Here is a 26,330-nt window from a genome sequence, read left to right as displayed (position 1 = left end):
AAAAAAAAATGGAATAAAGAAGAAAGGGGAAAAGGAAGTATCTAGGCACCTCAGTGTGAATGAGCTTAACAGATTATGTTTTCTCTGGATCTTTCTCAATACTAAGTCAGTGCAACTGTCACTTCCTCACTGAAGCCTTCCATAACTACCAGTCTGAAAGAGCACTGCTCTCCACAGCCACTCTCCATTCTCACTTGCCTATTTTAGTTTCTTCAGAGCATGTATGACTATCAAATTATCTGATGACTGTTTTCTCTCACTAGAATGAAAGCTTAATCTTGTCAGTTGTGTTCCCTCTCCAAGGCCTGGATAATGGCATGTACACAGTTGATAGTCCTAAAGCTACATTGAATGAATGAATCAATCAGTAAGCCAAATGACTGAGTAGATCATTCCTTTGCAGTAGAAGACACCACAGTATAGAATATTAGAAAATGTGGCGGCAACAGAAACATACAGAGAGGGAGGAGGGAAGCAAAGAGAGAAAGGTCAGGGAATAGAGAATTACTTTACCCTTCCTTCCACAATGATGTTGAGTTGACACTTTTAGCCCTACGAGAGGTTGGGCAACTCACCATCTGCTGGTTTCTCCTAGATTGTGTATCTTGTCTTGCTCACGGTGTGAGGGCCCTGAGCTTTGAGAAGAGCCTACAGACGTTTCAGTAGAGGCCCAGATGGTGCTCAGGGATGTGTCTAGAATCTCAGAGGAGCCCTGGCTGTAGCTCACCTCTGTTACCTGCTTTGATCTGAAATGTTTCTGATGGGTTTCCAGAATGAATGCTGCCAGACGCCTGTCTAAGAGACAGGTTTAGAGGTTTTGCCTTTTTGAAAATGCACCCTGCTGGCTGTCCAGCCACTACTAGTGGGACTGGCACTACAACAGAAAAGATGTTAATAAACAAATGAACTCATTATGATGCCAGAACAAGGATAATCACTATAACCTAGGTTCTCAGTAAAGTGAAAAGATTACCTCTTGGTCATCTGTTTCCAGTGGATGGAACAGTGGCAGGCTACAAGGTACAGCTGTGCAGGCTACACAACTATACAACTCCATGGAGGGACATTTCCATCATAGTCTGTATGAAAAACAGACCCTGGCATTATGCAAGATATAACCTGCAAGACTCAACATTTTGATCCTGATTCATGGCATGCGGAACATCAAGGTTCTCTATAAAATGTGCTGAATGAATCAGGGAGGAGGATATACATGGGAGGCTTATTTGCAGTCAGGAACTATCTTAGATGGCCCCTGACCAGGTGGGTGGGGCCTGAAAAACCCACCTCTTTTTAGAAGGAAAAAATAAAGAAGTAGGGTCCATAATCCTGGTGCATTACCTATAGAATATGCCTACTTGAGGGAAGTTGTAGAACCTTGCCTACCTACCTGGTCTGATAAAGTGGGTTCCCCAAAGGGAGGAAAACAAGATATTTATGCTGTAAATCACATTTTATTTCAATTTTCATTCCATGGATTATGTCAAGAACATAGTTGCAAAAACTCTATCAAATATATGTGTGCTTCTGAAACTGATGTCCACCTCTCTGATCCTGCTCTGGGCTCTCCACAGTTTTCTTCTTACAAGCAGCCCAACTAATCTTTCCAAAACATTATTCAGGCTCTCAAGTCTCTTGTTGTTCCCCATCTTGCTCAGAATGGATTCTAAAGTCCTGCTCGAACATCCCCCAGTCTCCCTTCCTGAACCCATTTCCTACTTTCATCCTCTACATTCCAGCTTCTATTTCTCCAATCATACTCTGAGCAACTTGGCCCATGCTGTTCCTTGGCAACTTGGCCCATGCTGTTCCTTGGCAACTTGCCTCTGCTATTTCATTTCATGCAGATTTCTGCACCTCTTCTAAGTCCTCACTGACCAGTCCCATCTAAAACAAGAGCCACAGGGCACCTGGGTGGCTCAGTGGGTTGAGCCTCTGCCTTCAGCTCAGGTCATGATCCCAGGGTTCTGGGATCAAGCCCCGCATCGGGCTCTCTGCTCAGTGGGAAGCCTGCTTCCTCCTCTCTCTCTGCCTGCCTCTCTTCCTACTTGTGATCTCTGTCAAATAAATAAAATCTTTTAAAAAAATTTTAAAACAAGAGCCCCTGCAAGGTCTATTCCAGACCTGTCTTTATTTCTCCTACTTCTTTCTGTTGTTACCTATTTATTTGAATACTGTCTCACTTTTCCTACAAGCATAGAATTTCCCTGAGATCACAGATTTGTCTTATTCTCTCTGTTTCATCCCTAATACATAGGAAAGTACCTGACACATATTAGACATTCAATAAGTATTTGTGGTGATGGATGAATGAATGAATGAATCAATGTTTGATGTATTCTAAATGCAAAAATTTTATTGTTGAATCAGAGCTGGAGAGATGCACCCATTTTAAAAGGTCTTCTGTGGTCTTCCTAGACCATGTATTTCCATTATTGCATAATTACATATGGGAGTCCTAATGGTTGGTCCCAGGAAGTTATTAGCCCACTGAGGTCTGTTCAAACTTAACTGCTGTTAGGCTGAACACCAGTACAGGGTTGGTCAAGTATTCAGTTTCTTCATATTTTCCAGCACAAACTGCCTTCTCTTGAGCAATGAGGAAATGGCATGTATCTGGGTATATAAAGGGATAAGGGAAGATGAAGTTTTTCTTATTCCTTTACAATATATATTAGTCCCAAAGAAATTTTGAAAAATATATTGAAACTAGATGATAGATGATGCTAATACCACAAATAGAAATGTCTACACTTTATTGAACATTTAACATGTATCAGCCACTGTTCTGCATACCTGATATGAAATAAATGTATGTTACGTTGAACCCTTCAAAACTGAAGTCAGATCATTTTGCCTTCATACATAACCCTCTAAAGCCTTCCTATTTCATCTATTCTGATGCCACATGAACCAGTCCCTTGTTTTCTATTCTCCCTTCAACTACTATGCTCTTCCTTACCTATACTGTCTTCCTTTTTATTTCTGAGCTATTCCTGACATGTTTCTCCCTCAGGACCTTTGTACTTGCTGTTCCCTCTACGTGGAATGCTCTTCGAGGGCTCCTCATGGTTTGCTTCTTTAAATTTCTGCCCAAGGGTTATCTTCTCAGTGGAGCCTTCTCTGAACACCAATTCAGAATTGCAAATGCCATCTCCCCCCATCCTGGCACTTCTGTTTCCCTTGGTTTCTTCATATAACTTGCCATAGTCTAACATTCTCAGTCTCTTTTATCTATTTAAAGTCTATCCAAGTGACTCTTAATCTCACAAAACAAACTGAGGGTTGCTGGGGGGAGGGGGTTTGGGAGAAGGGGGTGGGATTATGGACATTGGGGAGGGTATGTGCTTTGGTGAGTGCTGTGAAGTGTGTAAACCTGGTGATTCACAGACCTGTACCCCTGGGGATAAAAATATATGTTTATAAAAAATAAAAAATTAATTAAAAAAAAAAGTCTATCTTCAGGATGCCTGCATGGCTCAGTCAGTTAAGCATCTACCTTCAGCTCAGGTCATGATCCCGGGGTCCTGGGATCCAGTCCCATGTTGGGCTCCCTGCTCAGCGGATTGCCTGCCTCTCCCTCTGCCAGTCCCCCTGATTGTGCTTCCTCTCTTTCAAATAAAAAAAAAAAATTAAAAAAATGTCTGTCTTCCCTCTACCACCTTACTGACTATAGACTGGGGAATTTATCTCCGTCATTTCCTGCTGCTTCCTCAACCTACGCAATAATGCCCAACCCATGGACACATGTGCAATTAGTTAACTCATTCAATCTTCATGATAACATCTTGAGATACATATTACTGTCATTTCTCATTTTACAACAGAGGAAACTGAGGCACAAAAAGATCAAGTAATTTGTCCAGGATATCAGAAATGACTACTTTTATTGTTGATGTCCACACTCTTGAATATGGTAGTTATGTGAGACAGGCTTTCATCGTAAATTTCTTTGTCTTTACCCAGCTCTGGGGCCAAAGTCATTTAACCTCTGTGAGCCTCTATTTTCTCATTAGTAAATGGGTGGATGTTAACATCTATACATCTATTCAGAGTTTGGTGTGGACTTGTTTTTTTTTTTTTTTTTTTTTTTTTAAAGATTTTGTTTATTTGACAGACAGAGATCACAAGTAGGCAGAGAGAGATGGAGAAGCAGACTCACTGCTGAGCAGAGAGACCAATGTGGGGCTCGATCCCAGGACCCTGGGATCATGACCTGAGCTGAAGGTAGAGGCTTTAACCCACTGAGCCACCCAGGCACCCCTGGTGTGGAGTTTTAAAGAGAAAATATATACAAAGCGTTCAGTCTAGAGACCGATGCATAGAGAATGCTCAACCATTGATACTCCAGACTTGATCATTTGCACCATAATTTTTTAACAATCCCAAGTAGTACACTGTATGGTAGATCTACAATGCATTTAACCACTTTCCTTTGGCCAGGCATTTCAATTCTGATGAATATTTGGTTACCTCCACCTTTGGGAAAATGTCCAATTTCTTCCTTATCCTAAACTCTTAGAAATGGAACTACTAGGTAAGAAGTCATTTATATTCTAAAAGCTCTTGGCGCATAGCATTAAACAGGCCCTTCTTATGACTTGATCAGTTTAGTGATGTGGTAGAGGTCTTAAATATCGCTATGATTGCAATTATATTATAACATCCAGTATACCAAGTTAACATATTGTATATCTTAAATTTATACAATATTATATATCAAATATATTTCAATTAGAAAAAGGAAAAAAAACAGATGTTATCATCCATTTGTAATTAATAAGAATATCCATTTTCATTCATCTGAATTTTCAGTCACCACCATATATATATATATATATATATATTTAATTTTTTATTTTTTATAAACATATATTTTTTATCCCCAGGGGTACAGGTCTGTGAATCACCAGGTTTACACACTTCACAGCACTCACCAAAGCACATACCCTCCCCAATGTCCATAATCCCACCCCCTTCTCCCAAACCCCCTCCCCCCAGCAACCCTCAGTTTGTTTTGTGAGATTAAAAGTCACTTATGGTTTGTCTCCCTCCCAATCCCATCTTGTTTCATTGATTCTGCACTATTGGGTATTTACCCTAAAGATACAAACGTAGTGATCCAAAGGGGTACGTGCACCTGAATGTTTATACCACCATATATATTAATAGATTTTTCCATCTTGAGTATTCTGAAGACTAAAAAATGGTTTGAGATTGGATATTTTTATAAATGATTTGGTAATTAATTAAAAAATAACTTCCACAATCAGTTCCTCCAATTTAGAAGGGCTCTATCTAAGAGTGCCTGATTGTCTTTGAAATTTGCCTTGTTTGTGCAGTCTTCAAGAACATACTGCTCTGGCCAATCTTTCTCATTTCTTTCAATAAAGCAACTTTTTAATGGCTTTTTACTCCAAAATAGATTCATTCATTTATCTCACCCACTGAAATTCACTGAGCATTTACAAATTCCAGTCCCTGAGTTACCATTTGGGACCATAGAGATCCAGAGTAGAGCCAGACAAACCAAGTGCTTGCACTCAAGGTACTTATATTTATGAGGAGACAGAGGCAAAATTATGTGAACAACAACTACTGATACTACTTATTGAAAAACAGGAAGAAACAGGATATAATGGGCTAGAGAGAACTTTAGCTGGGAAGGAAGAGTTAAAGGACCCCTTTGAGATAAGTCTGGAAGCTGAAATCTGAATGATGAGAAATAATAGTTTTGGAAGACAGCATTCTCGACAGATGGCACATCCTGTATAAAGGTGCTAGGAAGAAAATGGTCACAGTATGTTCAGGGGCAAGGGTTAATAACAGCAAGATGAAGAGAAATCAGCAAGCATGAGAAGCACAGGAAATGGGGGTCAGAAAGATCCACTTAGGCAGGGGCAGCAAACTTTTTTGGTAAAAGACCAGATTATAAGTATTTTCTGCTTTGCAAGCCATATGATCTCTGCCACAACAGCTCAACTCTGTCATTGTAGCATGAAAGCAGCCACTGGCAGTATGTAAATGAATGATCATGGCTGTGTTCCAATAAAACTTTATTTATGAAAACAAGCAGCTGGTTAGATTTAGCCCACCAGCCAGTTTGTGACCCTTGTTCCAGATCCCACAGACTCTAAGGAAGAGTTTAAATGCTATAATTTGCATGGTGACAAAGAGGCAATACTAATATTCACACTACTACTACTGCTACTAATATCTATGGGAAGCCACTGGGGAATTCTTTTTAAGAAAAGAGAGGGATAGGATTCCCAATTGTTGGGGTGTCAAGGCTTGACTTGTTACAGATCCTGAAATATCAATGTTAAGTAACAAGGGCCATTCTCAAAGACAAACTATTTGTAAACTCTCTTTCTGAGAATATCTGGCTCAGGGGTGGTAGGCACTGGAAGGAAAAAAAAATAGTGTTATTACAGGGAACATTTGCTGTTTCGGTGCATCTACTAACGCGTTGTTTTTAGACCCATGCAATGGGAAGCACTGGATCAAAAAATTGATCGTTGATTATAAGCCAAGCAATCAGTTGGAACATAAAGCTGAGTGGAAGTACACAGACACGTTAGAGAGACAATTTTCAATTTGAGGCACCTGAGGACCCGTTAGAGACACCAGCACTTTTGTGTCAGGCAGACTGATTGCTGGCATCACTGTTCAGGAATCATTCCCTCACATTTTCCTTTCCTAACAGCTGTAGTGGGAAACTGGATTTCTATGACAAAATGAAACAATAGGCCCTTTCATTTCCCAAAGCTCTTTATTAGGACCTAAAATTTAACGAGCTCACTTACCAGTCATCCACACAGCTCAAACCCTAGCATCAGATGGTGAGTCTCTTCTGCCATAAGCATTCTTACAGTAGCCAGTTCATTTCCTGTCAGCTGTTTGCCTCTGTCTATTGTTTTTTAGCTTTTGTCCCATATTTTCAACAGTGGAAAATCTGAAGATGCTGAGCCCGTTCCCCACTACACTCTAACTGGGTAATGCCCCAATTTTGAAATTAACACACAGGTGCCAAAGTCTGATAAAACACTTAACCCTACTCCTGTCCACCCAGCAAGAATTCTGGGAAAAAGCAATGAGGAATTAGATTGAATTTCACTATGCAAATTGGAATTATCTATGTGGTTCTTGGTCTCTCAGTTAAATTTTTTTAAAAAAATGAAAATGCACAAAATACTTCTACACCTCAAGATCTGGAACATTAAACAAAGACATAATTATTTTATTTCTGGGTTAAAACTAAGCACTCAGTTCAGCTGGCTTTAGGTGCAGCACCAGATAGTGGCCCTTGTCTCATCAACAATGCAATTTGGCCATGGTATCCCAACCTAGTCACTTTGACAGGGCACTGGGAAGGTTACCAGAGAAACACAATGGACTTGATCAAATTGGAAAATTCAGCCAGCTTAAATACCTAGTCTTGGATGTGAAAACCCAATCATTGCAAGCTGATCTGGGGTTTTGGGGTTGTTGGCCAGAATCTCTCAGGTGTGAACAATTGAATTCTTATATATAAATCAAGCCTCATTGGAAACAATTTTAGCTTCCTAAAAGTGATAAATCAGCAAAGCATATCACATCAACGTTTAAAGTGAAATTGAAAAGACTGCAGTATAAGAAAGAAAACGGGACTTCCTGTTTCAGGCATTCAGTTGCCCATTTTTACTGGTAACCCATTGTGCCTGACTGAGGTTCCTCCTTCAAGTGGTTAGGGATATTTGAGAATCTCAAGGAATTGTTAATTTAGTGGTGTTGACTTGTCCTTTACATTCCTTGCTATAACGTACACTCAGACTTTCCCTGTAATTTCTCTGTTGATAGTTTGTATACTCTTCTCTTCCCCAAAAACTCCATGTACATGAGACCTGAATAGGGAAGTGTGGTTTTGTTCAGAGTTGAGAGTTGAGAAATTCCACATGAGTCCTTTTGAGGTCTAATTTCTTTCTTTTTTTCTTTTATTTATTTATTTTTTGTTGTTGTTTTTATTTTTTTGGATGTTGCTCAATTCCTGATGCACTGACTTCCCAACAGCTTTATGGCCAAATTCAGCCAGACCTAGGAGCCAAATGTGGTACTATGCTGGACTAGAAAGCTACAAAAGGCACAGGTGAACAAACTTGGCCATCTGAGATTTTACAACTCCACAGCAGATGGCAGGCACCGTGATTCTAAGATCCAAGTGCCAGTCAGTTGAGGACAGCTTTATTCATTGGGAAATGCTTATAATTCATAAGCCAGAGCCTGTTATTATCCTTGGAAGAAACCAGAGTGGCAGTAACACAGTCTGGAAACCCAAAACCAGGGAGACCATGGACAGGAAATATTTCTAAATCTATATACTCTTCAAAGCCATTCTTACCAACGCTCATAATATAAATCAACAAGTACTGTGTTGTAGTCTTCTCCTGTAGGTTCTTCTCTACATGGGGACAGAGAGTATAGAGTGGAGGCAGTGTTCCCCAGTCTCCTCCCCGCCAAGCATCCTATGGAGTAGCGAATGGAACAGAATTCTAATTCTCAGATCCCAGGTAACACTCCCTGGTATGGGAGGTTTTTGGCTCCTTTACCGAAAGAGAAGTAAAGGTAGGGACAGCTGGATACCAGCTCTAATCCAATGTTTTTCTTCAAGAGATTTGTCTTAATCTTCCTCATTCTTTGAATTATATACTATCATGGAACCAAAAGTCTAAATATAGGAAAAATCCACTTAAATCATCACTGATAACCACTGTCTATCTCTCCAGGTTAGCATTTCACATATAAATTATAAAATGTTCTGCACTAAGTAAACTTACTGTTTACTTACTACATTACTGGGTTTTTGGCTCGTTTTCTTTTTGTTGTTTGGTTTTGTTTTCTTTTTGTTGTTTGGTTTCTTTTTGTTATTTGGTTTTTGTTGTTTATTTTGTTGTTTGGTTTGCTTGTCTGTTTTAAAGATCCATTTATCTATTTGAGAGAGACAGAGAGAGAGGGCACACAGGCACTCAGAGTGCAGGGAGGGGCGGAGAGAGAGAATCTTCAGCCCAACTCTTTGCTGACCATTGAACCTAACATGGGGCTTGATCCCAGGACCCGAGAACATTACCTGGGCTGAAACCAAGAGTCATACATTTAACCAACTGAGTCACCCAGGTGCTCTTTGTTTGTTTGTTTTTTTATAAAAGGATATAACTCAGAAACAGCCTGACGGGAGAGCTGCATAATGCCTAGGTATGGGGAAAGGATACAGAGATTTCCTGCTCTTGAAGCACGGCATTTTCCCTAAATCTCAAAGCATTCATCAACCTGGAGACTCTCCAAACCCTGTCCTCTTGGTATTTTATGAAGCCTTCATTATAGGCATTATTGATTAAGTCACTTGTCAGTGGCAATCCATTCAACCTGCAGGTCAGGCAGTGGGACTGAAAGTTCCAACTTTCTAATAACATGGTTGGCTCTCTTGGTAACCAGTCCCTATCCTTCAGTAGGGTCCAAAAGTCACCTCATTAACATAGCAAAAGATACTTTTATTGTTTTCATCTCTTCATAAATTCCAGGGGTTCTAGGGGTTCTGTGCCAGAAGTGGAACAAAGAGTAAACATATCCTTCTTATTATAAATCACAATATCACAACTATCATGCAAACCATAACTCATAAGCAAAGAGGAATCTTTTGAAACCATAAATCCAACAATGTTCCACACATCGCTGCTCTAAAATTCACTGCAGAACATTTCCCCCTTCTTGACTAAAAAACAAAATCAAGCATACAGGGTCCTTCAAGAATTCACCTCTCCCTGCCTCTTCAGAGTTCATTTCTAACATTCCTCTAATCCATACTAACTCCTCTACTTTCAGCTTCCTCAAATACAGGACTATTTTACCTCCTGCAGACTCTCTTGCCTTAACCTACAAAACAGTCTTTGCTAAGGGGACCCTGGGGTGGCAGGATACACTTTTCCTTTACTGAGCATTTACCATGGGCTATAGAGTATTTGAAGAGCTCTTATATTGTAACTCATTTATACAATTCTAGTTTCATTACTGATATAGTTTATAGTTTCAGTACTGGCACATAGGTTTATAGGCATAAGAGTTTACAGGCTCTTATGCCTATAAAGATTAAGTTTCAAGAAACTAGAAGAGGAGGAGAGAAGGAAGAGGGTTTCTGGCAAAGCAGTTTTTAATGCAACTGATGTATGATAAACTGAACACATTTGAAGCAAGAAATTTGATTAGCTTTAACATATGCATGTGTCTGTGAACCCACCGCTACAATCAAGAGAGTGAACACATACATCACCCTCCAAATTTCCTTGTGCTCCTTTGTAATTCTTCAGTCCCCCACCCATCCCCAGCAAACAAATGATCTGCTTTCTCTCACTGGAGATTAATTTCAAAGTTAAAACTATTTTGCTCTAAGTAGAATTATACAGCTAATATTCTTTTTGTCTGTATTTCTTCAGTGAGCCTAATTATGTAGGATTTAACCAAGCTGTTGGACATATCAATAATCCATTGCTTTTTACTGCAGTATTCCATTCTATGGCTAGACCACAACTTATCTATTCAGCTATTGATGGGCATTGGGCTGTTTCCAGTTTCTGACTATTAAAAGTAAATCTACAAAAAAAAAAAAAAATATGTGCAAATGTATGTGGGTTCATTTCTCATGGGTAGAGAGACGGGAGGAACGGCTAGAGTAGTACAGAAGGTGCATGCTTAACATTTTAAGAATCGTCCCAACTGTTTTCCAAAGTGGTTGACTAACTTGCACATTCCCACTAGCATTATGTGAGAGTTCCAGTTGTTCCACACCCTTACCAGCACCCTTACCAGTACTTTGCTTAGTACAAAACTGTACTAAGCAATTTAAAGATCTTATTTTCTCCTACACACACCTAGAAGTAGGAATGATTATACACATTGGGCAGATGGAGGAACCTAGGGCCTAAAAGGTTAAGTGACACATTCGCACCATGTACAGTGATTAGGTTCAGAGCACCACAGCATGACAGGGTATGGAGGAATTGCCCTCTAGGACCACAGGGTACCTGGGACCTGCAAAAAATACTAAGTAGAGCAGTATTATGGTCTGGGCTATGGGTAACTCAGGATCCCAAACCTGGATATGGCGGCCCCTGATGCTCACCAGCAGACTGTTCCATTATGATTTCCCATGCTTTGAGAAGAGTTGTTTCTGAAAATAACAGGTGGCCTTTGATGCTCAGAGAAATGCCAAAGAACAGATTTGTCTGACGTCCTGGTACTATTTATAAAGGAGGCCTGGGTCCTTGGAACTGTATCCTTTGGAGGCTGAGATCTCAAAGTGAAAGACACTTTGGACTCTCAGGGGACACCCCACAGAGGACTGGTTCAAGACTTGCTGAGTATTTCGTTTTAGCAGCAATTTCTCTTTCCTGAGCACCTCTCTGTTCAAACCTCTGTTCAGGGCCTTTTCTTTTAATAGAGTAAGCTATTTCCTTATTCTCACTCAGTTCAGTTTTACAAAGGCTCTTGAATTTTAGCTGCTGAACTAGCTCTTCTGGCTAAAGAAAGGGACTAAGATGGTGAAGACTCCAGTTATCCTAGTGATGGCACTAGAAATTAGCTGATACATCATGAGGGGAGTACAGGAGAGCATTATCCCAAGCCATTGACTAATACCAGACATGCAAACAGCTGGTTTCAAAGTTCTGTCTGGAGAGGAGCTCAGTTATCATCAAGGTCGCAGCAGGAAGCGGAAAGGAGATGGTTCCATATGCTTCTGTTATGGATTTGAACGGACAAAACTGAACAACAGAAGCAAGACCTCAGCCACCAGTATGCTTGCCCATCACAGCATGAGTATACAAATGACCTCAGCCTGAGCTATGCACTGGGACACTTTTCTCAATTATGTTTAGATGCAAGGTGAAGGTAAGAATTTTTGTTTTAAAAGACATTTGTATTTGTGTATGAATATGTGTATATCTATGTATCTAGAAGAGAGTCATCAGACTGTTGGCAACAACTATAAACGGCGAATGAGAGAGAGTCCTTTCTCTTGCCTTTAGTGGGCAAATTAAATAGTGGGCAATTGCTACTTGCAAAATTCAAAAAAAGAAAAAAGTATCTCTAAGCGTATCTCCATTTCAGGAACAAAGCAGCATATAACACAAAAAGAAAGATAAGGCATATTATGTTCTCATATTCTTTTAATGTTCAAAATGTTCAAAGCAGCTTTCAAACCTGCTTTATCTTTTCTAGTCCCGCAGGCCTTCTTCAAACCAGCACCATCTTTTGTCCATCTATTACAAGAGCTACTTGACTTTGTTTTCTTAACTCCAGCTGCTTCACCTTTGCTCAAGTACTGTGCCTGGAATTCACATTCCAAAATACCCTGTGTTGACGTTCTTCCCACCTTTATAAACTTGTCTTGGCTTAAAGGGATAAATCCAAAGAGAGTTCTCCGAAATTTGGATTCGCTGCTCTTCACTACATCATTAACTCTTTTACAGAGCCCAGGCCTCCAAAATCAAAGGGTGGCTGGGGGGAGGAGGGGTGGATTGCATCTGAGGGAAGACCCTGCATAATTCAACATAAGCATGAGGGAAAATATCAGCCTGAGAAAGGAAAGCAGGTATTTCAGTTTACTAGTTCTAGTATTTAAAATTAACTTGGTCCGTCACTTTGAAAAGATGAGATTCTTGCCAATAGTTCAATTTGGGAATGAAATGTTGGGGTTCACCCCGTTTTAAAGTTTTCCCATAAAATGCGGTTCTATTAAGTTTTATTCTTATACCCCCATATTTGCAAGAGTCAAAGCTGCATTAAGCGTCATCTGTCTTCAGTCTCCGTGCCATGTGGTGAGATTGCCGTCCCATACTTTTTGACAGTGGATGTAATTTCTCACTGGGCTATCATAGTGCTTCCTCTGCCTGCTAACTTCAGTCCACTTGTCATTTTTCCATGAAGCAGGAGTGGAGTTCCTGTTTCTGGGTGCCCGTCCTGCATTCCTTGTGTGACAACTACAGGATGCCTCACAGTTTTCAAAGTTGGTTTGAAAATATTACTCCCATAACAATAAATCTTGGAACACCGCATTAAAAACTAGTGATCCAAAGGGGCACGTGCACCCGAATGCTTATAGCAGCAATGTCCACAACAGCCAAACTATGGAAAGAACCTAGATGTCCATCAACAGATGAATGGATCAAGAAGATGTGGTACATATACACAATGGAATACTATGCAGCCATCAAAAGAAATGAAATCTTGCCATTTGCGACAACATGGATGGAACTAGAGCGTATCATGATTAGCGAAATAAGTCAAGCAGAGAAGGACAACTATCATATGATCTCCCTGATATGAGGAAGTGGTGATGCAACATGGGGGCTTAAGTGGGTACGAGAAGAATAAATGAAACAAGATGGGATTGGGAGGGAGACAAACCATAAGTGACTCTTAATCTCACAAAACAAACTGAGGGTTCCTGGGGGGAGGGGGTTTGGGAGAAGGGGGTGGGATTATGGACATAGGGGAGGGTATGTGCTTTGGTGAGTGCTGTGAAGTGTGTAAACCTGGTGATTCACAGACCTGTACCCCTGGGGATAAAAATATATGTTTATAAAAAATAAAAAATAAAAAAAAAATAATGATGTATTGAATAGGGATTAATATAACACAGTAAAACTTAAAAAAAAAAAAAAGAAATAAAGAAAATACTATTCCCAAAGAGAGCTAGGACTGCCCCTTTCTGTATGGCATTGTGAAAATTCATTCATTTATTTATTTATTTTTTTAAAAGATTTTATTTATTTATTTGACAGAGAGATCACAAATAGGCAGAGAGACAGACAGAGAGAGAGATGAGGAGAAGCAGGCTCCCTGATGAGCAGAGAGCCCCATGCGGGACTCGATCCCAGGCCCTGGGATCATGACCTGAGCCGAAGGCAGAGGCTTAACCCACTGAGCCACCCAGGCGCCTGGCATTGTGAAAATTTAGAAGAGATGCGTAATCAGAGACAAAATAAAGACTAATTTAAGCACACTCCCATTTCCCTATTGTTTATACTTAACCAGATTAATTTTAATGAAAGCCACCCAATGGCTTTTGCATAAGGACAGCAAAGCTGAATGGGAAGAGATATCAAAGGTCATTTGTCAGTGGCCAGTATTAATCAGAAATGACACATGGATTTCAGATTTCTTCTAGTTCTGACTTATTGGTAGTGGCCTCCTAAAGACTGTGTTGATAAGGATTTTTTTAAAACTGCACCTTGGTTCAAGGGAAGCTCACTGTAATTGATTATCAGTGTCTGCGTAGGGCATGGATTAGGAAATGTTTACTTAATTGACAAATATTTCTGATCCCTAATATCAGTCCTAGGTTGGTCTGCTTTTTGTTCAAATTCTGGGGAGCTATCTGCTACATGTGGATGATCAAAATATTGGTTTATAGTCCAAACCCCTCTAGAAATACTCCCGGGACATATTCTTCCTGTCTTCTTGCTACCTCTGGTTGCAGGGCCAATGCCTTGGTCCTGCCTTGTAAGGTCTCTGGCTACAACCTTGGAGTTAACACTTCATTCAGACCTTCTGAGCCTAGGCTTTGTCTTTGTGAATAATGTCTTTCTTACCTCCTGGTTCCTTGATGTCTGGATTTCCTAGTTGCTTGAGATGAGAGTTAATATGTTCCTAAAGGCTCTAAAACTAGAGATCAGGAAATATTTAAATGACACATTTTGTAGATTAGGAAGAAAACGCTCAGGTAGTTTTAAGAAGCATGCTTGGTTTGCACTGATAAACTTCCAGCATGCTTGTTACAAAATCCAGCATTCTATGGCCATCCTATTGCCCTATTGAACCAGTCAGGAGGAGCAGATACAGAATATTTCTAAAAACAAGTTCCAATGGTGATTATCAGAGACACAAGTTTGAGAACCATCGGGTTAAGAACCCTGAGCTGGTTCAGAGATTGCTAATAGTAACCTTATGTCTGTCATCTAGTGAAATAATGCAGTAAAAAACAAAGAATTTGATTATTTAAGTGTTGTAATCCATGCTGTTCTATTCAGCTGTGTGCAGAAGAATGGCCTGTGGGTGGCATTATAGAAGACACACACTCCTTCCTGTATGCAACTACTCTTTTTTCATATTTTCCTCTGAGCAGAAAATGCCTCAATCCTTTACTTTCTCCTGTTCTCATCAACCTCCTACCTAAACAAACATACATACAGATGGGAAGACCACTGGGACCCTCCAACTCCTCTCATGTTATATCAAGGTCTACTTTGTCTTTACTTTGTCTTTGCAGAGCTAAGTGATGTAGAGCTTGTCTCCTCATCCATGTGTAAAAAAAAAAAAAAAATAATGATACACTGGTTTACCTAGGAAGTTCTGACAACAACTGGCTAAAAAAATCTGGATAATCATAGTATCTTCAGGGTTTCTCAGATCTTGGAAAGGTAGCTTATGTCCTTCCTACCTGAAGCATGCTCTTTTCCAGGTTGCATGCAAAAAAGATAGATAAGCCACAAACCAAGCCTTTGTGTTCTTGGAAAGTAATCTAGTCCTCTAACAGCTCTTACTGGTATATAGCCATGGGACATTACCACACTTCACTAGACCAGCTAACTCCAACCTTGCTATTACTCAACTATTTGCAGTGTTTCCTTGAATCATTTCAGTCATCTAAATAGAATTCCTAAAATCAAGGATTGTTCTCTTATGGCTAAAGTTTACCTCTTCCATCCCTGACCATGTTGCATGATCCCCATTCTAAAAATCACAGAATTAGCAACAATAAAACAAGATAACTGTAATCTCCTGCATCCTTCACAAAAGCAAAAATATACTGAGGGTTGATGTTTCACAACAAAACAAACATTTCTCATCCTTTATGCTGTGCTAACAAACTCAAGTGGTAAGAACTTTCACAAAGATATCCCTAGCATAATCAGAATGGAACTCAATTTCCTAAGACAGTAAATAGTTATTACTGAACTCACTGCCTAATCTTTTTTTTTTTCCTCTTACAATGGAATTTTTCCACTTAAAACACTCAAATTGCTTGATCTAAACAAAAATGTAAGGGCTGTGATTCTGAATATTGCTAGCTTAGCAATGATGCCTTTTTCTGTTATCTCTGTTGCATTTGGCAATTTGCCACTTTCCATAATTTAAATTCCATGGTTTCATGTACAAAAACTATTTTTAACTTAACACTCATGCTTCTGTAGCCATATGCCTATCTTTAAGATGTGTGAATTTCCATATAAAATTTACTGTTCCCATTTGGCAATTTAGTACCTTTAATTGTGCCAATCAACCACATAAAACATCATAACCTACTGAGAATATATGAAGAAAAAATACATTTCTTCTCAATCTAGGATATCAAGCACACTACTTAAAGACAGCTTAATTTTTCTTGCGGTTCAGTTCTAACAGCTCAAGGCCTTGTAGAACAAGTGGAATCACTGAATTCAATTCCTGAAACCTGGTATCATTTTCAGGTTTTTAAGCAAGTCAATTATACACTTAACCTTACTGAAAAGATTCATAGTCATGACTAGAAATGACAAATGAAATGGTAGACCCTTGTGGTGTCAAATAACATTACACCAAGGCCCATCTTTAAGACAGCTGCAGATGTTCCTGTCTTTTGCATTCCCCAAGAATAAATTTATAAGAAAAGGATTTAATGTTTGTAGCCTGTTACATAAGCAATTGTGTTTGTTTTAATAAAAAAAAAATTATTATCTTCATAGGCTTCGATGATACACATCATTTCCCATAAAAAGTTCAATGGTTATCAACTTACCAGCATACATTTGGGAAATTCTTTTTCTTTTCTCTCTATTGCATTTCACTACCCTAACTCATATTTTACTATTCCCTTGGCCCAGGGATAGATGGAAGTAATAAAATGCAATTCAAGTTGGTTTCACAGACAGTAAACATGCATTATGAATTTGAAACATACTGTTGGAAACATACTATGCTCGTTGAACATATATTTTAGAACTTCCTCTTAGACACTTTATGACTAAAACCATATCTGGAACCACTCACTGTCTTTGGTTGCAGAATTCTTTGTGGTTTTATAACATATGCATTTAAACAAAAAAAGAAAAAAAGAAACAAACAAGACCCCCAAACCCACACAGTCCAAACTGATATCTTCTGAATCAAACAGTTTAGGTGAAATATATCTCCTCTGGTGGAACACCAAATGTCATTAATTATAGGATTCTATGAGAATCTAAGTAACAAAGAAAAATTCAGATTCGACTAATTCCTAGAGGCACAGATTAGTGAATTTGTAGAGATACCTACTTCAGTCCTTGCTTTCTTCATGCAGGGCACTAAGTCCTTGAATGTTTTATGGACTTCTCCAAAGTAACATGGAATCAGGCTAGACTCCCTGTGTTCTAACTTCTAACCAAGCCATAAGTGTACTCTCTCTGATACAGCACACCAGTTAGGGCTCTAGGTCTTGGTTCTGGTTTCAGTTGTACTGCCCTGCCAAAGCTGACTTCACTGAATGAAGGACAATGCATCTTATTAAGACCAACAAATTAAAACTGCCTAATTTGCATATCTACAAAACCATATCCAGGTGAGTATAAAAGTCAGATGTGTATGAATCTCATCTAGAATCAACGCTTTAGTTTTGCCTAATTTGCATGCCTGTCAAATCCACAGCTAGACATGCATTCATAGCTTTAGGATTCAACACATTAGGGCTGCCTAACTTACAGATTCATACAAATGCATAACTCTATGTGGAGAATATGTATACTAACTATATCTGGGACAACACATTAAGGCTCACTAATTCTGAACTTCCATCACTTGACGACACTTGCTCTACTACATACTGTCCCTCCCATTGCTAGAAAGTTGAATCTCTGGTAACTCTCTGAATCATTTGATGCGATTAATGTATATCTAGTTTTAGGGAGCTGAGGGTGGAATGATAACCAAAACTTCCCTATATTCATCTATTATACACATACATATATATGTGATATGCAAATGGAAAATATTCAAATGGACAACTCATACATGGTGTTGCTCACACACTAGATCCAATCCACAGTGACAGCCTAGATGGTCACTAAGAGAGAGAGGGAGCTAGTAATCACCATCCCTATCCTAATGAAGGACTGTGGCCTTTTTATTTTATCCTAAACAGAGGGGTGTAACAAATGCATTGGAAGGTTTAATTTGGACAGATCACACAATTTTATACTGGATAATCTCTCGCTATGATGAGTAGTTCTATCATCAATTAACATAAAAAATTTACCTTTGGTTGGTTTCCAGTGAAATAAACATGGCACAATTCCCTGCAGTTTTTAGATTTCTATAGAATTGATGCTTAGTAATTCAGGATATAAAAGTTCTCATTCTATATAATCAATTTGGTTCCAGTATTTACAAAAACAAGCATATTCTGAAATGAACAGGGTGATGTGCATTTTCACTTACCTTTTCCGCTGACTGTGCAGTGCCAAAAAAAATGGGAATGAAGGCAAGCCACACTATACATGTCGTGTACATAGTGAATCCAATGGGTTTGGCTTCATTAAAATTCTCTGGGACACCCCGAGTCTTGATGGCATACACAGTACATGTGACCATGAGAAGAATGCTATATCCCAAGGAGCAAATGATTTGGAGATCTGTAATGTCACATTTGAGAACTCCCCTGGCCTGCTCAGGGTTCATTGTCTTATGTTCATCATAGTCTATGATGATGTTGGGTGGGTCAACACCAAACCAAATGAAAACACCTAGAAGCTGAACTGATATTAAACTGGAAGTGATGGCCAGCTGTGATGTCGGGCTTATGAGTCTGGGAGCTGTAACTGATTTCTTGCCCTGCTCAAATATGCGATAAATCCGATTGGTTTTTGTCAAGAGGGCTGCATAACTGATGCACATACCCAAGCCCAAGAAAACTCTCCGGAAAGAACACACTGCCACATCGGGTTTGGCTATCATCAGGAAAGTGATAATGTAGCAAAGAAAGATGCCAGTCAACAAAACGTAGCTCAGTTCCCGCCCAGATGCCCGGACAATGGGCGTGTCATTGTAGCGGATGAAAGTGGCCATGACAAAGATGGTGGCAATGATTCCCAACATTGCTAGGAAGACAGGGATTACAGCCCAGGGGGAATGCCATTCTAGTTTGATGATGGGGATATCCTGGCAGCCAGTTCGGTTTTCATTGGGCCTCTGGTCGTAGGGGCAATGTTGGCATGTCATCTCATCAAACTGGTACTGGTAGCCGTCGCAAGGCTCACAGGTCCAGCAGCATGGAGTTCCCTTCTGTGTCTTCTTTCTTTGCCCAGGCTTGCATGGCAGTGTGCACACTGAGGGGGGGATCTCCCGGACTCCTTTACCCCACTGCATGTCCTCTATCTGCAGCATAAGAAATGAGAAGGTGTAACTGGCGGATTAGTTCAGAGAAAAGGAAAAGAATGGAATATAAGTGATAGCAGAAGCATTTGAGACTTGACAACATTAAGGGACTACTCCCCCCGCCCCCACAGTCAGTATGAACTACAACTAAGATTTGACCCCAACTATTCCACCCCGGGATCCTTACTTCTCACCACTATGGAGTGTGCCAAACCTGCCTGATTCTAAGAATTCCCTGTGGAAACTATTAAAAGTACAAATCCCCTGTTCCTACCCTAGACCTGCCAAATAAGAATATGCTAAAAATAAAAATAAGTAAAAAGACCTTGGGCTCTTCAACAAATGCCCAGAGGAGTCTTGTGATAAAGCACAATAAAAATCTTCAGTAATGCAAAAAGTTACACACATGTCCATTATTAGCTGCTTTAAAAAAAATGTTTTAAAATTATTTTGAATGATATTGCAATGTTGACCACATTCCCTAAAATTCTGTAGACATCACTGCCATTGTCAAAGAGAATTTTCAAGGAAAATTCAGTTTACACAGGATCAACAAGGTTCATTACTGAAGGCTGTAATGGTAGTTGACTATATCTAAGTGATTAGGAAGTATTTGATTTAAAAAAAAAAAAAAACAACAACTTTGGTCTAGAAATTTTTTTTTAACGATTTTATTTATTTCTTTGACAGAGATAAAGAGGGAGAGAAACTGAAAGACAGTGCACAAGCAGGGGGAACAGCAGGTAGGGGGAGAAGGAGAAGCAGGCTCCAGGCTGATCAGCGAGCCTGATCTGGGACTTGATCCCAGGACCCTGGGATCATGACCTGAGCTGAAGGCAGATGCTTCACTGACTGAGCCACCCAGGCATCCCCTGGAAATCCTTCAATATTGGTCATGTACCTATTTGGAGATGAAATTTAAAACTAAAAACTATATCCTAGAGGAGGATGAATGTGGATTTACTTAATCACAATAGTGGTCTTCTGGAGGGGATTTCATAGTCAACAGTGTTCTGAGAAATAATACCATTAGAAACAAAGAAAAAGTACTACTGGGTTGAAGTTTCATTGTACCAGAGGTCTCTCATTTGCCAGCACAGCGTCTAATCTTCCTCCTCCCTGACATCAGTTCCTCAGATCTATTTTCTATGTGCTTGTTGTAAGATGCAACTTACAGGGAAGCCCTGTTGCGGGGGGTAGGAGGGAGTGGGAAGTTTGCTCCCATGACCCAGTCTTCACCAATTTAGTGTACTGCACTGGTTTTCAAGCTCAAGCATTCCTCAAGATCACTAGGAGGACACTTTATCACCCAGTGGGCTGGCCTCCACAGCAGGATCTTTTGATTGTTTGGGTATGGGAGGGGGTCTGAGAGTATATATTTGTAACAAAATCTTAGGTGATGTTGCTGGCGGTTCTCTAGGGACCACACTTTGTCAAAAGCAAATATGTTCCAACCTCCTAGCCATGGAATATAAGTCAGGGACAGGATCATTATAGAATGGAAAGGAATTTAATTTTACTTTTGCTAAGATAAATAAAAAAATATGTATTTTTTTGTTGGACTGGCAGTTTCTAGGATGTAATGATACCTGTACTCATGGTTTTAAGAAGGAAGGAGTTTATAAGAGAAAGAAGTCAATGCAAAGGGAAGGATTACTGAAAAAGAGAAAGAGAATAGAAAAATTACTGATTAGACTGTTTGAGTTACTTGATGTAGCCATGCCATGATTCCCTAGACCTCATCCCTATGCAAGCCAGTAAATTCTGCTATGCTGAAACATGTTAAGTGGCTTTTCTGTTACTCACAACCAACAGTCCTGAAAAACGTATGTACTAAATAAATATGTTGAGTATCTACTAGTTGCAAAAGCTGTGCTGAGTGAGCAAATTAATTTACAGAATAAATTCCAACGACCAAATTTAACTGATATTCCCATAACTTTTTAATACAGTTGGGCCAAAAAATAGGTTAGGACAATACTGGAAAACCTGAGGCTCTTAAAAAATGCATAATTTTAAGAGATAAGGGGGAAAAATGAATTCATTGTTCTTAGGAGTTTAGTGTCATATTAAAACAGGATGTAATATATATATAGCAGGATATGATACTTCCATCAAAACTTGAATGAGAACTATATTCACAATCTAAATCAAATGCAGGTAACTATGAAAAAAACAGCTCATGGATAAATTTCATAAAATATTTCATGAAATATAAAATATTTCATAAAATATCATAAAATACCATAACCATCTATGGCTGAATTTAAACTGTAAGCAGAGACCCAAGAATCTTCAGATGACTCGTGTGAACTCATTTGCCTGAATGCAAAGCCCAAGTCAGCACTAATAAATCTTACTAAATATTAAACATAATCATCTCTTTCTCCATCATTTTTGAGGCAGTAAGTCACTGGCAACCATCCCAAAGTCATAAAATTAAGGAAATAATTTGTAATAAGAGAGAAAGAGATATGCATTAACTTTACAAATGTCAAATTGCAGTAAGTTGGAATCTAAAAAACTGCTAACATTAATACAAATGTTCCCAAATGTTAAATTAAAAGGTCTTACTCGTGTTTAATAAGAAAGATTAAGCAAAAACAAACAAAACAAAACAAAATAAAAACAAAACTAAAAAAACCCTCTATAAATAAATTTCATTAGCTAAACTTGAGATTGCCTGATTCTAACACTAGTAGATAGTAATACACCATATGATTACACTTGATCTATGGGAATAGAAGTAGGGCTTATACAAATATAAAAACAAATTATCATTATCTGTAATATTTTATAGCCAATTTTAAATGTTGCTAGCGCACTATTTTTCCCCACTTGGAATAAAATAAAATGCCCAGCAATGCTGAATTGCATTTGTTTCCCCCTTAACTTATACAAATATATACAAGAGCTGTAACTACAAACATTTCGTTGACTGATTACTTAATTTGTTTTCAATTTTCATTTAAAGTACATCTCAACTGAGTTTAATTGTATACATTACAGCAATAAAGTTGCCTTTTGCACCAAATGAACAAAAGTCTAATTTACTTGCTTTGCCAACAAAAATCATTATTGAAAATATACTGTGTTCAATGAAGTCACCAACTAACCTTTAAAAGTTCTAGTAAGTGAGAATTTTTTTTAAAGTGATACATTTGATTTGTGTGTATTTATACCCAATCACACAACCTCAGTGGCTTGTTTTGTAAGAAGAAAGAGTCAGCTGCAAATGCCCATAGGTACTTATTGAAGGGAGAATAATCATTTAGGACTATGACAACTGAAGTATAATGTCAATTTACTTTGCCAGAGGGTAGTAGGAATGCAAATTTCAATTTCATTTTGAATGCTGCAACAAAACCATGTTTCAGTTAGGCATACTTGGAAAGCAAAAGTTAAGATGCTGAAAGATTAGAAAAAAAGGGCTAGGATGTTAACTACTATTTTCTTTAAAAGATACAGTTCTAAATTCTCTGTAAGAATGCATTTTCTTCTGGATGCCAGTGTGTATGGGTATTGGATACTGGATCTGCTCAGTAGCTGGCTCATGGGAAAGAGATGTTGAAATCCTAGCTGTTAGCAAGAGAAGAGACCCTTATTGACAGAACTATCAATTAACACCATGTGTGGCACACGTATTATATGGATAGATAGTTGATGACCAATATTTCCCCGATAGTCTACTACTTGCAATGAAACATTGTAACAAATACACTTTTTCTTACTTCAGCATCTGGTATGTGAAGACCTTCTGACTGTAGGCAATTAGCCAATAATTCAAATTCCAACAGGGAGAGTAGATAGCCCCAGAAGGAAAACGGATTTTCAAAGCACATATGATCAGACACATGTGTCTTGCTTGTCTCTGGGGGATGCTCCTAAAAAAAGTGGTACAACCCTAGACTCTGACCACAAGCTGTGACTCCATTGCTTCTGGCTCAGAGAGAAACAAGGAAAAACACCTGTCAGCTAAAGTTCTCTAACACATGTGACTAGCAAAGATTGGGGTCTGGCTCTAGTAGAGAGTTAGCTGCTCCACAGGGAATGTGCAGACCTTATAATCACTGGAATTTTAAAATAAAACAAATTAGTTGCTGTCTTACTGCCAAATGCAGAACTCAAACAGAGATAGAATTTTTATAAACACTGTTTGGTGTATCATTTTTATCTAGGAGAGATCTGCTCTTTTCCCTACATAGACATTTTCTATCCGAAAGAAAATGTTGTTACTTCAGGGATATTTTCTTTAGTGAAATTCCATTTGCATGTTTCCAAAGCTTACTCTGTAGACCAAGCTGGCTGGGGCTTTTATTGCATAATTCTCTACAATATTATTTTCTTACTTATTAAAACCCTAATAGAATGAACTAATTTAAAAAGAGCTTTCTTATTAAAATACCATTTGTTCATTAAAATACATTTGTTCTGTCTAATTTATGAAAAAGGCTTTTTTTAGGAAACATGCAAAGGAATGTTGAATTTTTGATACTACAAAAGAGCTAGATTTTCGTTCTAGGTGGAGAGGGTGGAGTGGGCAAGGTGGAGGGGCCACCAAGAGCTTCACAAGGAATTCTGTAGCAGCACTCAATGACTTCCTTTTTATTTTCTTTCTTTTTTTCTTTCTTCCTTTCTTTTATAAGACTGAGCATCTATTTTTAAGCCTTAGGCAGCATGACTAGACTATGAGACAGAATTTCAGGGCTGCTATTTTATAATAAAAACACTTACTAATTCAGATTCTACCTCTTCAAACTTTAATTGTAAGAATCACTTTTTTTTTTTTTTCAATGTACTCTAGGAAGAATGCTAGAAATGGCTTTTTACTATGGTAGACCCTGGGCATTCATGGAGGAACCCAGAGCTTAATCTCACCACGAAGCCCCTGGAGATCCAAGATGTAGATAAACTGATGCTGGTATAGCCTTTAGTTTAAATTAAGCCAGTGGTTCCCAAACTTGCCTGCACATGTATTCATTGGGGATCCTCTAAAATTTTCAAATAGGCATCAGTGTGTTTTAAAGCTCCTTAGGTGAAATGTAGACAGGTTTGGAAACTACTGAATTATACTCTCTTAAGGAGCTGGGGTTACAAAGAAAATCTTTGCATTTTTTAAAGAAGCTACTGATCACAGAGATGTACTTCCCTGGACTTATGATGCAGTATCTCATTAAAAGTCTGAATGGGTGACAGGAAATGCTCAGTGATACTCTGTTATAATTTAATGGGAAAGTATGAAGTTGTAATGAAATTATAGATTTGAATAGTCAGTAAAGTCTCCAGACTTACATTTCATAATGTCATTGGCCAAACAACTTAAAATGCCTATAGCAGCAGAACATATGAAATAAATAAGTGACATGGATAGGAGTAATTCAATTTTGCCCCTAAAACAACCAAGTCTAAAGGAACAAAATACAATTCTGCATACTTATAAATAAGTGTTAAATTATACATCAAGAACAGACTTCATAAAAGTTCAGTCTAAAGGATCTACATTCACAGTTTCAATGCCTGCATTTCCCTTGAATACAAAGCAATGGGGTGGGTTCTTATTTTTAAATGCATATAATTAAAACTTCCCAAATTAATTGAACGGTTTGCTCCTCAAGTCAATCTAGGTTCTCATTGTTTAATGCCACTTCTCTGTACCTCTAACTAAAAGGAATGACTATACTTGGTTTCAGCACTTCCTTTTCCCACCCCCCAACAGCCTCATGTGAACCTTCTGATTTTTTATAAGGTTGATGCCTTTCAAAAGATATCATGTACTTTGAGAGCCAAACAATGCACATCTGCTGACACTAGCTAGCTGTCACTTTCTAAAACCATGCTGTCACTGGAGGAGCCATCTCCTTAAAATGTACATGCTAACTACAGATGACCATTTACATACTCTTCCTCTGGGGACACAACTCCCTAAAAGATGCTTACCAATCAAAGATAGATATTTCATCTTGTTCTAATTACCGAATACTTTTGTAAGCACTTTTCTTAACAGCACGATTTAACAATAATTAATAATGTGAACGTATGCATGTGGCTGCCTCAAAATTAGCTCCAATTCTAAAGTCATGAGGGACGCCTCGATGTCTCAGTTAGCTAGGCATCTGCCTTTGGCTCAGGTCATGCTGGGATTGTCCCACATCAGGCTCCTTGCTCAATGGGGATCCTGCTTCTCTCTTTCCCTCTGCTGCTCTCCCTGCTTGTGCTCTCTCATGCTCTCTCTCCTCACACACAAATAAATAAATAATCTTAAAAACAAACAAACAAACAAACAAAACTAAAGTCATGATCTGCTCAGGGACTGGCAACCTACTGCTGATGGACTGAATCTTGCTGACTGCCTGTTTTGCAAATAGTGGCTGGATCAGAACATCATGGCACTTGTTCATTTAAGTTTTGTCTCAGGCCAATTTTATGTTACAGCCGCAGAAGCTGAGTAGCTGTGGATGCATGGGCCACAAAGCCTCAACTATTTACTTTCTGGTCCTTTGTAGAAAATATTGACTGATTCAGATCCGAAGAAAACAGAAGGACAAAGCCCTCACACATGGCAACCTTATCCACCTATACACCACAAGTTTTGTCATCTGTCACATCTTTCCTTCCCTTTGGCTCCCCATATTTAAGTTACCAACAACTTATGTAGGTTTTACCTCTTGAAATTATTTAAGAATTAATTATTTCATATAACAAACTATATATTAAATACAGGCATACCTTGATTTATTATTCTTCCTTTTATGGCCCTTAGCAGGTATTGTACTTTTCAAATTGAAAGCTTGTGGCAACCTTACACTCAGCAAGTCTGTGGGTGACATTTTTCCAACAGCATTTTTCTTCTCTTTCTTTCTTTCTTTCTTTCTTTCTTTCTTTCTTTCTTTCTTTCTTTCTTTCTTTCTTTCTTT

At 38.7% G+C, this 26,330-nt stretch overlaps 1 protein-coding gene across 2 annotated transcripts in view; it reads right to left on the bottom strand.

Annotated features, from left to right (window-relative positions):
* The window catches only part of GRM7 (glutamate metabotropic receptor 7), a 913,283-nt gene that overhangs the window by 154,319 nt on the left and 732,634 nt on the right, over window positions 1–26,330 (bottom strand). For both annotated transcript variants that reach the window (XM_059390206.1, XM_059390207.1), the window contains exon 8: window positions 18,481–19,416. In XM_059390206.1, the coding sequence (XP_059246189.1) occupies window positions 18,481–19,416 (936 nt within the window). The remainder of the gene's footprint in view (window positions 1–18,480; window positions 19,417–26,330) is intronic.

Source organism: Mustela nigripes, chromosome 2 (genome assembly GCF_022355385.1).
Source record: "Mustela nigripes isolate SB6536 chromosome 2, MUSNIG.SB6536, whole genome shotgun sequence".
Classification (NCBI taxonomy): Eukaryota; Metazoa; Chordata; class Mammalia; order Carnivora; family Mustelidae; genus Mustela; species Mustela nigripes.
The sequence above is the reverse complement of the archived record's forward strand: the minus strand, read 5'-3'. Positions and strand labels throughout refer to the sequence as shown.